Below are 15,536 nucleotides of genomic sequence, written 5' to 3'. Positions count from 1 at the left end.
TTGACTTTTTGACCGAGACCTCGCACCCTCAGTGCCCAAATACCCATAGGGACGACATTGCTGTGCTATACAAATGTTAATTGAGTGATTGATAAGGGCATGTCTGTTCTAAATCAACTAGTTTTAAGCCTTGTGGAGAATGTCACAGGCAGATGTCTGTGCCCGATCCCCACTTGGTCAGTCTCTGGTGCCTGGGTCGAGTCATGGATCCAAGGCCTGCACTGAGTGCAAGTCTATGCACCCCAGGGCTTTTTGCAATCAGGTGATGAAGCTCCTGGCTGCACGGCAGAAGACTCTGTGCAGTTCTTGGTCCCGGTCCTGTTTTCAGGGCCACTGATGCAGCCCTTCCGGCAGACGATTCTCTTCGTGGACAAAAATTTGTTTTTTCAAGTTGAAGAAGCACAAGAAAAAGAAGTTGAGGCGTTCTTCTATTTCGCCCTGCAAACGACATGCTTCAATTCCTCGCTCCCACACTCCACCTGCGGAGCAAGTGTCAGCGCCCACTCCGTGCCACGTAGAGTTTCTTGAAGCCAGAGCAGTGCCCGCCCAACTCAAAGAATTTTACCCAGCCATGCACTTGTCTCCAGGCCCAACAGAGCCGCAAAGTATCCTGGCTGGGTTACTGCCGCCAATCCTGTCCCCGTTGCCAGCTGGGCCCTCTGGTCCCACCCCTTGATACAATCTGACGTAGACACATCTGCCTTCTTCCACCGCAGCTCCCTCCATTTCAGCGCCAGTCAACAACAAAGATCCCATCCGTATCCCTGATGACTCAGCGCCGACCGATGCCGTTCACAGTCTTTGTCAGCGCCATCCTCACCCTACCAACCCCTGGACTTCTCGCCACTTGATAGCTCTTTCCTTGCTGGGGTTGATGTGGAGGAAGTCTTTGATCCTTTAGAGGAGGGCCCTGTCCAACTAAGAAGTGGCATGTTGAGCTGGGTGATGGCAGTTATCTTAAGTTATGTTATGTTAGTTCTTTTTTGTATAGCGCGTAATCACCGCCAGGTCTCTCAGTGATTTAGAGAGAGGGCCAGAGGTCGTTAGAACGGTTACATAACATCGCAGGGAAAGGGGATTAAACTGTGTCCAAAGCCTCCCTAAACAGGACCATTTTGAGATGTTTTCTGAAGGGGAGGAGTGCGGGTTCCTTGCGAAGGTACCATCGTTATGGGAGTAGGACAGAGAACGCTCTGCCCCCTTTGGATGCGGTATTGTACAGTGGAAGGGCCCTTAAATATTGCTCTTTGCTTTATGGGAGCCAGTGCAACTTGCACAGCAGAGGGGTGGCATGATTCCTTCTAGGCAGCCTAAAAATCAATCTGTCTGCGTCATTCAGTACCACCTGCAGTATAAGTTTCTGGGGGAGGCCGATGTATAAGGCGTTGCCGTAGTCTATTCTAGAGACGATTGATGCTGACACTTCCTCACTCTCTGGCATGATTTTCCCTCCGGGCCCGGTTTCAGAGGCCTTGCCACCATGATACACGGGGCAGTTGAGGTCTTTGACATGGAGTTACCGGCAGTCGAAGTCATGACCTACTTCTTCACCAAGATGCTTGAACTAGGAACAGGCTTGGTTGAGCCCTTACTCGCTTTTACTGAAGCCCTCATAACCGTTCTCCAGGGGGGCATGGATCATACCTTGCAGAGGAGCTCCTGTACATGGCATGATTGCCCAACGCTATAGTCCCGCCCGAGGATACCCAGGCTTCCTTTCCCAACACCCCTCCCCTAAGAGCATGGTAGTGCAGGCATCTACCTCTAAGGTCAACCCAAATGCATTCCCATCTCACTCCACGGAACAGGGAATCTACAAGACTGGACATCTTTGGGAAGTGCATCTTTTCTTCCACCAGCCTAGCCTTGCGGTCGGTGAACACTGCATTCCTCTTGGGCTGTTACTACCTTGCCTTGTGGGACTCAGTAGCACAGCTGCCTCCCATGCTTCCTGAAGAGAGTGTGCCATCCCCACCCAAGCCCTCATGGATGGTTGTGATTGCCATGCCTGGTTGCAGTCTACTGGGTTTTTGGGGGATGTCCAGGCTTCACTCATTGACTTGCCTTTTGATGGTTCTTGCCTGTTTGGTGATAAGGCTGACATGCAATAACCAGGCCCAGCAAGCTGTCCAGTCCCTCTGCCCTCAGGCAGCCACAAGTCTCCAAGACCCTTTAGTATACCATCCATCCCACACAGCCATCCTGTTGGTGGCAGAATCAGGCACCACCTGCCCCCAATCGTTTTCTAGTACTTCTAACAAGTTGGTGCTTCAGATTGTGTGGAAGAGGTGCACCCCCCCATTGGTGAAACTCTTCCACCTGTTCCACCATTCCAAGAATGAGGGCCATACCTCCTTGCTCCATCAGGAAGTGCAGGCTCTTTTTGGCTTAACCCCTTCGGTGCACATGACGAGCTCAGCTCGTCATGAGGCACAGTGCTTGTGTGCTCATGATGAGCTGAGCTCGTCATGACCACACCCATTTCTATTATGGTTCAGCACAGTAGGGGAATATCTCAAGCAGCCAAGGTGTTAAGGAACCTACGAGAGGGTGCCAGTGTCATAAGTAGGTTGTGGTTGCTATCCCTACTATTTTCTGGTGCCAAAAAACAGATGGTGTGCTTCATCCTATCCTAGATCTGCACCCTCTCAACGCCTTTCTAGAGAAAGATAAATGAATACTCACCTTGGCTCAGGTATTGTCTGTCCTAGACCTTGGAGGCTGAATGGTAGCATTGGACTTGCAGGACCTGTCCTATAGGCCAATAGGCCTGTTCACAGTGGGCCAAGGGCACTTTCAGCTTGCTGTGCTCCCCTTCGGCCTCACCAGCGCTCCTCAGGTGTTCATGAAGGTGATGGCGATGGTTGCAGCTCATCTTTAGAGGTCGGGTGCCAGTCTTCCCCTACCTCAACTATCTCGCGGACTGGAATCTGAAGGCAGGCTTGTCTCAGGCAGTCTTCACTCACTGGGGTTTATTATCACTGACAAATGTCAGTGACAGAACTGCCCCTCGTCTGTCTCTGGTGTTTTGAGAGCGGCCACAGTGTCAAGACCTGTGTTGATAGTTGCGCCATGCACCCCAAGGCTTTGATGGAGCAATCCCTCAACTTCCTTGCCGCTCAACATACAACGGCGCGATGGTCTCGATCCCGGTCAAGAGAAAGATCCCAGGATCACGGAGCGATCTATCTTCGTGGCACTTGAAGTTGTCACACTGCGATAAGTCCCACGAAAAGAAAAAGAATAAGAAGTCTTCGACTTCACGACGTCCTTCATAGTCATCCGACAAGACGAGGGAGCGTCGTCACTCGAGGCCTGGCACCGTGGTTCAACCTGCGCCTGGGCCGTCTCTGCGATTGGGCCGTCTCTGTGCCTCCCTAAGTTTTCAGGAGCAGGGACGACCCCCACCCAACTTCAACAGTTTTATGAGGTAATGCACCTCATATTTAGATGGCCCATCCCCACTGGAGCACCTTTGGGCCCCACAGTTTTGGGAGAGATCCCTCCTGGCGCCCTACCAGCAGGTCGGCCCTTGGCGCCAGCCAGGCCCCTTGGATCAACGGACGTATCTAGACCGGCGCTGGTCGAGCCACCTAGACTTACCTGGCGGTCCCGTTGTAGACACTCCTGACACCACCGGTCCCACTCGCCGACTCCGGCGCGTTGCCCATCGCCAATTCCGGCGTGTTACCCATCGCTGACTCTAGCTAGAGTCATTCCTTCTAGGCCGGAGACTGAGCCCTATCCCTCCGGGCTAGGCCCTGAGGAAGATTAGGAGAGGCCACAGGACCCTGAATAATACTAGCTGCTAGACCCCAATTGACTGGTATGAGGATTTGGCGGATTCCAGTGTGCTAAACACCTCCTCAGTTACTGGTTTGGTCTCTCCTCCTACCGTGCCTGGGGACAAGGGAGTCTTATTTGCAATGGTGGTGATACACCTGAGATGCTGTACCATCAGCTGTCCACTGTGGCAGTCAAGACGAACCTCTTGACAGAGGTGCTTCAACTGGGAGTTAGCCCCTCAGAACCGCATCTCACATTTAATAAAGCCCTTACGGACATCCTGCTTGCAGTCTGGTCCAAGCTTGACAAAAGGGCTCCTGTGAACAGGACAATTACCCGCCTCCATTGTCCTGCCCCAGGCGACCCCAGTTTCCTCAACCAACACCCTACTCCAGAGATCTTGGTGGTCCAAGCCTCCAATTTTGGTGCATACCCTACCACCCCACCGGATAGGGAATCCAAACAGCTGGATACCTTGAGCAAGAGAATGTTTTCTCCCGCCAGCCTGGCACTGCCGTCTGTGAACACAGCGTGCCATTTGGGCCGTTACTCCCATTCACTTTGGGATGCCTGAAGAGGCCTAGGCCATATTCTCCAAGCTATGGTAGACGGGAGGGACACAGTTAAGTTCATGATCAGATGTGGGCTGGACACGACCAATTCGCTAGGTAGATCGGTTTCTTTGTTGGTGGCCTTACGGTGCCACAACTGGCTTTTCAGGGGATGTCCAATTTTCACTTATGGACATGCCATTTGAGGTTTTCCGTCTCTTCGGAGACAAGGCGGGCTCAGCACTGGAGCGTTTCGGGGATAGCAGTGCTATGTCTAGGACGTTGGGCCTTTCCATGGCCCCTCGCCAACCCCAGTCCACCTTTTGCTCCTTTTGTGGCCACGAAAGGGGCTTCTAGCCACGTCTCTACCCACCCAGCCACCATGGCGTGCAAGCTCACCAGACTCCTCTTCACTGAGGACCCAATACCCACAGATCCTGTGGGTCGGGCAGCCAGAGGCAAGGTCAGTCCTCCACCCTCCGGCAGCTGCACCCTCCAAACCTCTTTGGTTTGACCACTGACCATCATGGGTAACAAGTGGGTGGCAGGATATGCCATCACCTGCACCACTGGATGTCGATAACATCTGACTGCTGGGTTCTCCAGATTGTCAAAAGGGACTACTCTCTCTCCTTTGTCACTACCCCTCCGCTTATGCCCCTCACTTGCGACAAACTGATGGAGAACTATCTCTTCTTACTCCGCCAGAAAGTGCTGAGTCTTTTGGTCAAGAGGGCCATAGAGAGGGTGCTGATGCCAAAAGTAGGTTGTGGTTGTTATTCTGGCTACTTTCTGCTGCCCAAAAAGGAGGTAGTTCTTTGTCCTATCCTAGTCCTCCACCCTCTCAATTGCTTCCTGAAAAAAGAGAAGTTCAAAATGCTCACAGAAGTCCTGTCTGCTCTCCTCCCTGTAGACTGGGTGGTAGCATTAGACTTGCAGGGTGCATACTTCCACATTCCCATCCTGCCTGAACGCCCAAAGGTGTTACCTGCATTTTATGGTGGGCTACGAGCACTTTTAGTTTGCTGTGCTCTCTTTTGGCCTTACCAGCTCCCTTCGGGTGTTCACCAAGATGATGGCGGTGGTTGCAGCTCATTTGCTGAGATCAAGGGTGGCAGTCTTCCCCTATCTCAACGACTGCCTGTTGAAGTTGAGCTCGCCCCTGGAAGTTGTCTCCCACCTCCAAACTACAGCGGACCCCCAGCACTCTCTGGGGTTCATTAGCAATGTGCCGAAGTCACACTTGACTCTCTCAGATGCTTCATTTCATCAGAGCTGTACTGGACATGGTGCAGTCTTTGGCTTATCCTCTCAAACGGCGAGTCCAGTATATTCAGGCTATGAAACCGATGTTTCAGCCTCTATCCTTGATTGATTTTGAAGCGACTGGGCCTTGTGGCCTCCTTCATCGTGCTTGTGATACATGCCCGCTGGCATATGCAGGATCTGCAATGGGACCTAAAGTTTCAGTGCGCGCACATCATGAGAATCTCTACGACATGCTCAAGATCTCAGAGGGTACTGCAAAGGTGGTTAACAAACCGTGATTGGGTCAGTGGCAGACCCTTCTCGCTTCCCCAGCCACATCTGACAGTAGTGACAGATGTGTCACTCCTGTGATGGGGCAGCCATTTGAGAGAGGTGTAGGTCAGAGGCCTCTGGTCTCCGGCAGAATCCGAACTCCACATAAATCTATTGGAGCTCTGAGCGATCTGGCTGGCTTCTGAAAACCTTTCCACCCTCCATCAAGTGAAGGTTAGTGCTGGTGTTCACGGACAACACCACCACCATGTGGTACTGCAACAAGCACAGCAGGGTGGGGTCGGGGAATCTTTGTCAACAGGCCTGCGCCTCTGGACATTGCTGGAAAAGCAGGGCATCTCCCTGGTGGATCAACACCTGGTTAGCTCTCTAAACACCAGGGTGGACAAACTTATCCTAAGATGCCTAGAGGATCATGGATGGCATCTCCAGCTGAAGGTGACGCAAGGTCTCTTTCAGCAATGACTAGAACCTTGGTTAGATCTGTTTGCCACAGCCGAGACCGCGCAATGTCAGCTGTTCTGCATGCTGGAGTTTCCAAGGCGGATCTCGCTTGGGGACACTTTTCATCTCAAGTGGAACTCAGACCTCCTGTATGCCTTTCCACCCATACCACTCCTGCCAATAGTTCTCAAGAAGAGCAGGAACAACCAGACCCAAGTCTTCCTTGTGGCACATGACTGGGCACAGAGAGTTTGGTATCCTGAGCTTTTGAGCATGGCCATCGGTCCTCCGATCAGACTGCCCCTTCCGGACAATCTCTGTCGCAGCAACAGGGGAAGGTTCTCCACTCAAACCTGTCAATGCACCTTCTTCATGCATGGAGATTGAGCAACACGGTTGATAATGTCATCTAGGCGACCCTCTACCAAGACAGTATAAGCTTACCATTGGGGCCAGTGTGTGGCATTGTGTACAGAAAAACCGGTTGACCCCATTTCTGATCCTCTTTTTCAGGTTCTTCTGTTTATTCTTTCTCTTGGCAAGCACAAAGAGATGATGGATGGAGCGCTGAAACTTTTCAGAGACTTACCCCCAGTCACAGATCTGGGTTGAATCCATTATTGTTCTTAGCTCACTTTACCACCCCAGTTCAGACCCAGCCATATGCAAACAAGTCTTTTTTTAAAATTCTTTTTATTGAACAAAAGAACAAGCTTCAGAAACATAGCATACAGAGACATATCACTGTTCCGTGAATCCAGTGTTGGGGCTTCTGCTGCCCCCCCCCATGCCCAGGCAATATTCCTCTTGGCAACCCAGGTCTTGGCCCACTGGAGCCATGTGATCTCTCCTGTTACTCCCAAAATGTGCCATATTTACTCCAGCAGGACACTTTCACCCACACTGTCTCCATTATGCGGGCCAGACCCTTCCAGAACCTTTGGATCCTGGGTCAAAGCCACAGTATATGAAAGAAGGACCCTCTCTCACCTCATCCTCTCGCATAATGTCTGGACATACAATTGCCAATACAGAATAGTACCATTCTTGAGACAACCGATCTGTGGAGAATGCGAAGTTGAACAAGCCTGAAGCGCGCACTGATAGCTATTTCTCTGGGGCTCTGCAAGGCCTCCGCCCCATCGTTGTCCTCCTGTAGCCCCACATCGGATTCCCAGGCCTCCCTCAGGGGACCCGTGCAGTCTGAGGAGTTATTCCCAAGTTTTTTTATATGTGAGGGATATTGCTTTATCGATCATAGGGTCTAGGAGGAGCCTGTCCTCCAACAAAGAGTATTCCGGTATCACAGTCCCTTCTTTCAGATGATAGTGGAGTGCATGTCGCAGTTGCCGGTATCTAAGGAATCCCCCCCCCCCCGAGTAGCGAATGCAATCATTATACCTCCCTTCCAGACATCTCTCAGTGTGTTAATCCCTATTAGCCTCAATTTCTGGAAGCCCCAAAGTCGTTCCAATTATTTCAGTCAATCTCCCTCCCACAGAGGAGTCTGCTCTGCGAGTTTGGCCTCCCAGCCCATTATTTTTGTTGCCTTATGCCATATGTCAAGAACCGTTCATGTGTGTGTCGGGAGGTGTGCATTGCCCCGGCCCTTTCGATATAGCTCCGCAAGATTGCTTCTGTTGTTCATCGCCAATTTGTCCACCTTATATGCCGGTTCCTTAAGCGGTGAGGAGACCCATCCGTTAGTATTAAGTTGAGAGGCCCAATAATGTTTCCTGATATCTATGCCTGCCAGTCTTCCCTCATACACTTCTTTCTGGAGCTTCTTGAGCGCAATCCTAGGATTGCCACCTCTTCATAATAACTTACGCTGTTTGGATTCAACTGCATGAAAGAACGTCTCCCGTATCCGATATGGAGTATTCTGGACTGCATTGAGTAAACATGGGAGCACCATCATTTTAAAGAGGACAGCTCTGCCCATAAGGGAGACAGGCAGCCCCCTTCAGTAAGTCAAGTCATCTCGTAGTCTAACTGCGCCGGCAAATTTAATTGCGTGAAATCGTCCTCTGACTTTGTTATCCGTATACCCAGGTATTAGAACCTATTTTTCTGCACTTGTTCTGAACATGCCGACTTTAAGACTGAGGAATTACCCGCGAGAGTGAATACTAGGGATTTGTCCCAGTTGATACAGTATCCCGAATATGAGCCAAAGGACTGTATTATATGAATAAGCCTTTGGAATGTTTGTCGGGCCCCCTATATCAATGTCTCTCACCAGCGAGTCTCCTCGTATCCAGGTGGCCAACGGTTCTAGCGTGAATAGCGTGACAGTGGGCACCCTGTCACGTGCCCCTATGGAGCGCGAAGGCCCTGGATATGGTCCAGTTGACACTGACTCGCGTCATCGGAGCAGTGTATAGTAGCCGTATCCACTTCTGCATGTTTGGGCCAAGGCCTACCTTATCCAAGACAGCAAATAGGTATGCCCATTCAATGCTGTCGAACGCCATCCTCGCATCCAATGAGAGGAGGGCTACAGGTACATCTGGTTGAGTTTGGGTCTTGTGCATTATGCCATAGAGGGGACGCAAGTTAAGCCTGGTTCTCCTTTGCGGCATAAGGCCAGATTGGTCTGGGTGAATTAGGGATTGTATGACCTGGCTCAACCAATTCGCGATGATCTTGGCCAATACCTTAGCCTCAAAATTTAAAAGGGAGATAGGCCTATAGGAGGTACAAAGGTCATGAGGTTTAGCTTTTTTGAGGATGACCACTATGGTCACCATTCTTTTGTCCTCGGGCAGTTGACCCTCATCTCCTGCCCCTAGGAACATAATAGCAGAGTGGGCTAAAGAACGGTGATGGGTTAAACGCAGATCTTTTGACTGGGTGTGTGTGTTTGATTGGTTCAGATGCTCCATCGATCACCACCCCCTTTTGTACCGCTTTGGCCGCCATAAGTGTGGCAGGGTATGCTCAGACGTGAGTCCCTTGCTCACTTTGCCACTGGATTCAAGCAAGCCAGGCTGGAGACGGCTGTAATGCCAGAAACCGGTCCTCGGAAGCTTGTTTCCGGTCCAGGGAAGGCATGGCTTGGCAGTTCGGGCTGGACTGTTCCCATGAGGCACAGGGTCAGACTGATTTGCATATGGCCATGACTGAACTGGGGTGGCAGAGTGGGCTAAAGAACGGTGATGGATGAAACACAGATCTTTTGACTGGGTGTGTGTGTTTGATTCTCCCATTGTCGGTTACTTTATTACATTTAATAAGTGCTAACATCGGATTTTGGAGCAGAGAGAGATATGCTGTTTCAACACAAATTGTAATTTAAAATCCTCTTTAATGGTAAAGTCTTATTTTAAGTCACAATTCTGTTAATTCCACTTTTAGAAAGTTGGCCATTTCTTGTCCTAATCATTTGTGCCTTCTACTAGTATCCTGGGCCACATGACTGTAAATACCTCTGTTGTTGGGGTTGTGTATTCCTCTCAGGGACACAAAGGAGACAAGATTTGGGTAAGATGGGCCATCCTGCCAGGATGGCTGGGTGCGGAGCTGTGCACTGCCCCACTTACACTTCTACGGGCTTGCCTCCAGTACACGCAAAGGAACTTGACACTAGCCTCCACTCCAGACTGTTTTTGAGCTTTGACAGGAGAAGGTAAGAACTTTCCAGAACCAGACGGTGGGGTAGGAAAAGGTCCCCCCCCCCACACACACACACACAAAGGCTGACTACAGATATAAATATTGGACCCCAGCACTTCTTTTCAGTACACTCCTGGACCTTTGGAATGTTCATCAGAAGGACTACCCTGCTGCCGAAAGAACTGCTTTGCTGCCCTACTGTCTAAACAAAGAGGACTGGACCTGCTCCTTGAACTCAGAGCCACCAGAGGGACTACAAGGGCTAGTTTACTGGCCTCCTGTGGGAGCTACAGGAACATAGCGAGATTCTGAGTCCTTAACCCTGCTGGAGTGAGTCCTAACCCCCAAGCATTGTGCCCTTTTGGTCCTGGATCCTGTGTGTGGTGCTGGAGTGGCTTCCTCGTACCAGTATCCAAAATCTGTGACTAGAATATTTTTCATCCAAAACTGCTCTGAGAGCCAATAGGATACCTAGACCTACATGCAAGGTGATCCGCTGAAGGTGCATTACTGGTGGGATTGACTTTGCAGCAGTAATTCCTCTTCAGTGGGGCCTCCCAGCTGCGGTATCTAGCTGCGTCAAGCCCTCTTCGGCCACAACTTTCAGCCTTGTCCCGCTTGGCAAATCCGAGCTCTAGAAAAACGTACAAGTCCAAAGGTAGAAATCTTCACCGGGCTCGACAATTTCCTTGGCCTGAATATCCAGCTTTTCCTGCCCTGAGCTTTTCCCACCATGATCGAGGGGTTCTCCATGACTTCGTCCATTGGCTCCCCATCGTCGGCGGCCTCATCTTGGCTGCAGCATGCTGCATTGCCCCTCTGAGACTAGACTTTCTCCAGAACTTTTTCTTGAAATTTCTTGTAAGTCTAAAAGTAAGCCAAGACCAGATCCCAAACCACCCCGTGTCTCCCACCCGCGCTGCATGGCAGCCAGCCTTAATTTTTTATTTTGCCCTTGGGTCTCCAGCAACCAGATACCTGCTAGATTTTAATAAAAACTTAAAAAATTCATACCTCTGGTTCTACTGATGGGATTCAATTAGTTTAGGTGTCATTTTTTAAAATTCAAATGTACTGTTTAATTTGTGTGGGATTTTTCTTGTGTTTTCACTTTATTGCAGTTTGGGTGCTGCATGCATACTTTACTCATTGCCTCTAAGTCGTCTCCTCCGCATCCGCCCTCTATTTTATGTCTCTCCTTCTCTCCTCTCCCAATGTATTGAGCCTGAACTATTTTTTCTGATGCCCGATGGAGCTACTTGGTTTAGCTATAGGGGAGATGTGCCTTAGATTCCCTCCTTGGTCATCACCTACCCAGTCGGTCTTTAGACAGACTTCTTTTCGTCTCTCCTTATTGTCTCTTCCCTTATCCTCCCTCTCTCACCTCCCCCTCCACTACTTTTCTCTCCTTTCTCTCCCCTCCTAATTGAATTGCCTATTTTTTGATGTATTGTGTAATTGTTGAATTTGTTCTGTTACATTGTTGATTCTCATGTAAAGCGCTCTGATACCTTCGGGTCTAACCAGCGCTATATAAAACTCTTTAAATAAAATAAAATATAAATAAATAAAAATGTTGTGACTTTTGTGGTTCACCCTGACAAGGATTACAGTTGTTGCCTGAGTAGGGCTTCCACACCCCTCAACTAATAAACCAATTTCATACAGTGAGACATTGAAGACACTGGTTCGGAATGGCACCAATGGCAGACTCAGATCTTCACAGAACCACTGCTTTACAATCTTGTAAATAATTCAATACAAGACAAACTTCTATAAATAATTAGCTCATGAACTTTTAATACATATATCTAGAGGAATATTGCTACTTACCTCTCGCTTGCCAAGGAAAGATTGTAATTAGCCCCGTTGACAAAACAATCAGAAATGTTCCCAGACACATGCTTAGTGCCTGTGAGCACCTTATATCCTTGCACTACTCAGGCTGGCCCAAAAGATATGTCCATAACCTGAAAGTAGAACTTATGTTGTCCTACGTTACGTTCCAACCCCGTCTTCTAGTTTCCAATCCAGACCCCTTCTGATCTTATATGAGGCAATAAAGTTAGAGCACTGGTCTATATACTTTGTGAGCTTTCGGAGATGTTGCCTCCTTTTACTGACATTTGTCAGTGGTGAAAAAAATAGTGATGACTGACATGTTGCATATGGTAAATCAAATTCGACTTGTTTCACTGAAATCTCTTCTTTTCTCAACCTTCCTTGCTTAAGAGCATGCTGTTTTTCTAGAGTTGGTGTTTTTTGGAATGTCTAGAAATAGCTGGATTACTATACTGCATAGAAGGCCCACAGCATCTTGCTGCTGTGTGCTCTGGTGATAGCCAAAACGTTGTATTTTAAAAAAGAAAATATTTAAACATACATACATATATATTTACATACCTCGAAGGGCTTCAGTTAGTAAGCCCTTTTCATCCATTGGTCTGCTGTAGTGTCATTTACATTTTGCTTCCTCCCACCATACTATAGAACATGGGGCTATGAGTCAGCCTTCTTCTTCATTGGCTGGATATGTTGCCGATCCAAAGTGCGCTTTCAGTGCATCAGCCATCTTGAAACAAAAAGGAATGAGAAAGTTTTAAACAATCATTAAAAAATGGCTTACGATTTGTGCTCACGTCTAGCATCTATCTTTGAATGCTCATGCACACAGATATTGGCAAAGCCAGTTGAACCACTCCAATGCATGTTTGTGTATTACCACCAGTCCACACTCTACTTCATCTTCCATTTACCTGCTTCTTACCATACTCCCATACCATAATCTGTAACTTCCTGGGGCAAATGTTTTAAAGAGGAGAGGGGTGGTGCTGAGTCCATTTGCTAGAAGAATCTGAGGGGATTAAACAAAGTAAGGGGGTGGCATGGCGGTCTCTTTCACATAATGGTTACCTCATGCTCTTCCACACAAACTGGGTCAAATTTAGGGTACAAAGCAGCAGTAATGGAGCTTTGTGCTCCATCCTGTATTTGTAGTACTCCGGCCATACGCGTTATTGGCATTCTTTTGTCTGGTGCCCGACATTTACCAGGACCCAGAAATTGTAGAGGTCTAAAGTTATTTTCTGCCTTCCTTTTAATCTGTTGTAACATTCTTGTTCTTTGGAGGGAACAAGGTATTTGTGATGTAGCATGGTGGTAACAATTTTCGTCGTGGAGTAGTACAAATGATTATTGATTTCATGTTGAAATACTCCAGAACATCATAAATTAGTTAAATATTTCTGCTCAGTAGTCTTTCTTCCAACATGCTCCTATTGTAAATTGACTAGCGTGTTTAAACTTAAATCATGACTTTTTTGTCTCACAGTTGTAATACATTTAAAAATTGTTTGAAGTTCCTTTAGTAGCTTCATGTGAGAAAGATGCGAAGTTAGAAGTAATATGTTTCAATAAGTCTTCCGTTTGTAATAGTATCAAAATCCTTGTACTTGCAGGAAGCAGTTTGAAGAGATGGTGTCCCACTTTCATAGGAACTCTAATGAAGAATTTGCAGAGCAGATTGTTGGAGCCAGGTCTGAGGATCGACAGCAAATGCTGAGAGATTTTTATACATCTCAGTGGGCTGAGCTTAAAGACATTTTTTCTGTTCAATTTCCAGTCAAGCCTACCATTGATTTTGGGAAAGCAGAGGAACAGGCACACAAATCAATAATGAAAAGTTCAACATTTGATAACAGAAAGTCCTTATTGAGATCTCTTGACCAATCTGTAGAACTCTCCTCTAGTGGGACTGAAAATTCCTACAGCAGAAAGCACCAAAAAAGAAAAACAGTTAAGCTGTCTTATGACTCAGAAACAAATAACATAAGTCCTGAAGAAAGACAATTGACCAATAGGAGTACCAGAAACAATAGCAGACAGAAAATTGAGCACACATCAGAAGAGCTAATGGCATCACCCCTCCCCATTTGCGCACCGGTGTTAGTGCAAGAGACATCTTCAAGAAGGATCACAGAAAACACATTAGAAATGGATTCTCCAAGAAGACCATCATTGCAGGAAATTGCTGGAAAAAAGGCTGGTGGCCAAGTTGCTGAGAGAGATGTAATTACAGACTTAATTGGAGACACTGCCATTCTTGATGATCTCTTCAGGAGTCCTAGAAGCAGCCACACAACCTCGTTAAGGCTGCTGCACTCAAAGCCATCAGCAGTTAAAGCTAAATCCAAACCAAAGGATTTCTGGGATATACTCAATGAACAAAATGATGAGAGTCTTAGCAAGCTCACTGATCTCTCTGTAGTAGAGGAAGTTTGTGAACGAGCAAGTCTCACTGTGCCACAAAAGAAAGAAGAGTGGGATACTTCTCTTTGGAAAAAGAATGAGAACTTTTTATGGAAAAAATATGACCCCAGGGATGATGAAGATCAAGGTCTAGCTGGCAATTAATGTAATGCAGAAGTCATAGAATCACGTACGCTGGTTTGGAAGCACTAGCCAGCACAGATACAGAATGGTTACATATGGATTACCTGACAAGGATTATTTTTAAATTGTTCGAGATGACTCGAGTAATTGATAACTTTAGTCAGATTTTATTCCCTTCTAATTTTAATTTGTGAATGGGAATGTCCTCTTTGGTATGAACAGATGTGAGAAAATGCCTAGATTTGCAAAAGAACGAAGCAAATACCAGAGTTTAACTAATCACGGGGCCCAATTTAGCACAGTGTGTGCATTTCACTTTTATTTCCAATTAATCAGAAAGCTTTTTAAACCCTCCAGCTACAAGGCTGCATCTGAGATGTTCAAGGATGTATGCTACTCACAGTGTTTGTTCTTGTACGGGAATGGTTTTCTTAATTTGATTTGGAAATAATCCTGTGTTTGGTTCCATTAATGCTATTTAAATAATGGACACGGTTAGAAACATTAGAATTGTAGTTTTCTTTTTGTTTGTTTTAGCCTTTTAAAAATAGCCCTTGATTTAAATTATTTTACTGAATTGTCACTATAATCAAAGCAAAACTAAGTTATTTCATTATGTATTTTGTTTCAGATTACAAAATCATTTATTGATGCTTGAAAGGTTCCATATTGCTACCTCTACTGTATAATAGATGCATTAACTGTTTACTTTTGATAATTGTACTTAATATTGGATAATGTCGGACTGGTGGTTTCCACCGTTGGAGATATTGTTTTGTATAACGAAAACATGCATCTGCCTGTTTTAGCTTTGTTTTTATAAATGAAAAAACAACTTGAATCCACACACCGCATCTGCATTTGCTTTATGTAGAAACATTTTTAGAGCTGCAGGGCAGAGATGGCAATACTTTTCAAAAAGTGCGAACTGTTATCCAGCCATTTTGTATCTTTAATCACCAGTGTTTTCCAATTAGAGTCTGCTGGATGCGCGATTTCCACCGTAAACTGGTAAATTGTTCCACATCAAGGGCACGCCGTTTTGCCTCATATGACCATCTTCAGGAACCACTCATTGGCAGCCCATCGTCCACTGGGCAATCCTAAAAGGTGCGTCAAAGGCCGTCCTCTTTAGGACAGGACTTCCAAGGTGGATTCTTCCTGCCGAGGTCTACCATGCATTCATGTCACACAGTAAAAAAT

At 47.2% G+C, this 15,536-nt stretch overlaps 1 protein-coding gene across 1 annotated transcript in view; it reads left to right on the top strand.

Moving 5' to 3' along the window:
• The window catches only part of ERCC6L2 (ERCC excision repair 6 like 2), a 1,215,137-nt gene extending 1,199,959 nt beyond the window's left edge, over nucleotides 1-15,178 (top strand). The window contains exon 22 of the mRNA XM_078675691.1: nucleotides 13,400-15,178. Coding sequence (XP_078531817.1) covers nucleotides 13,400-14,354 — 955 coding nt within the window. The 3' untranslated portion in view covers nucleotides 14,355-15,178. The remainder of the gene's footprint in view (nucleotides 1-13,399) is intronic.
• Nucleotides 15,179-15,536: the final 358 nt, after the last annotated feature.

Source organism: Lissotriton helveticus, chromosome 2_1, assembly GCF_964261635.1.
Source record: "Lissotriton helveticus chromosome 2_1, aLisHel1.1, whole genome shotgun sequence".
Classification (NCBI taxonomy): Eukaryota; Metazoa; Chordata; class Amphibia; order Caudata; family Salamandridae; genus Lissotriton; species Lissotriton helveticus.
The sequence above is the reverse complement of the archived record's forward strand: the minus strand, read 5'-3'. Positions and strand labels throughout refer to the sequence as shown.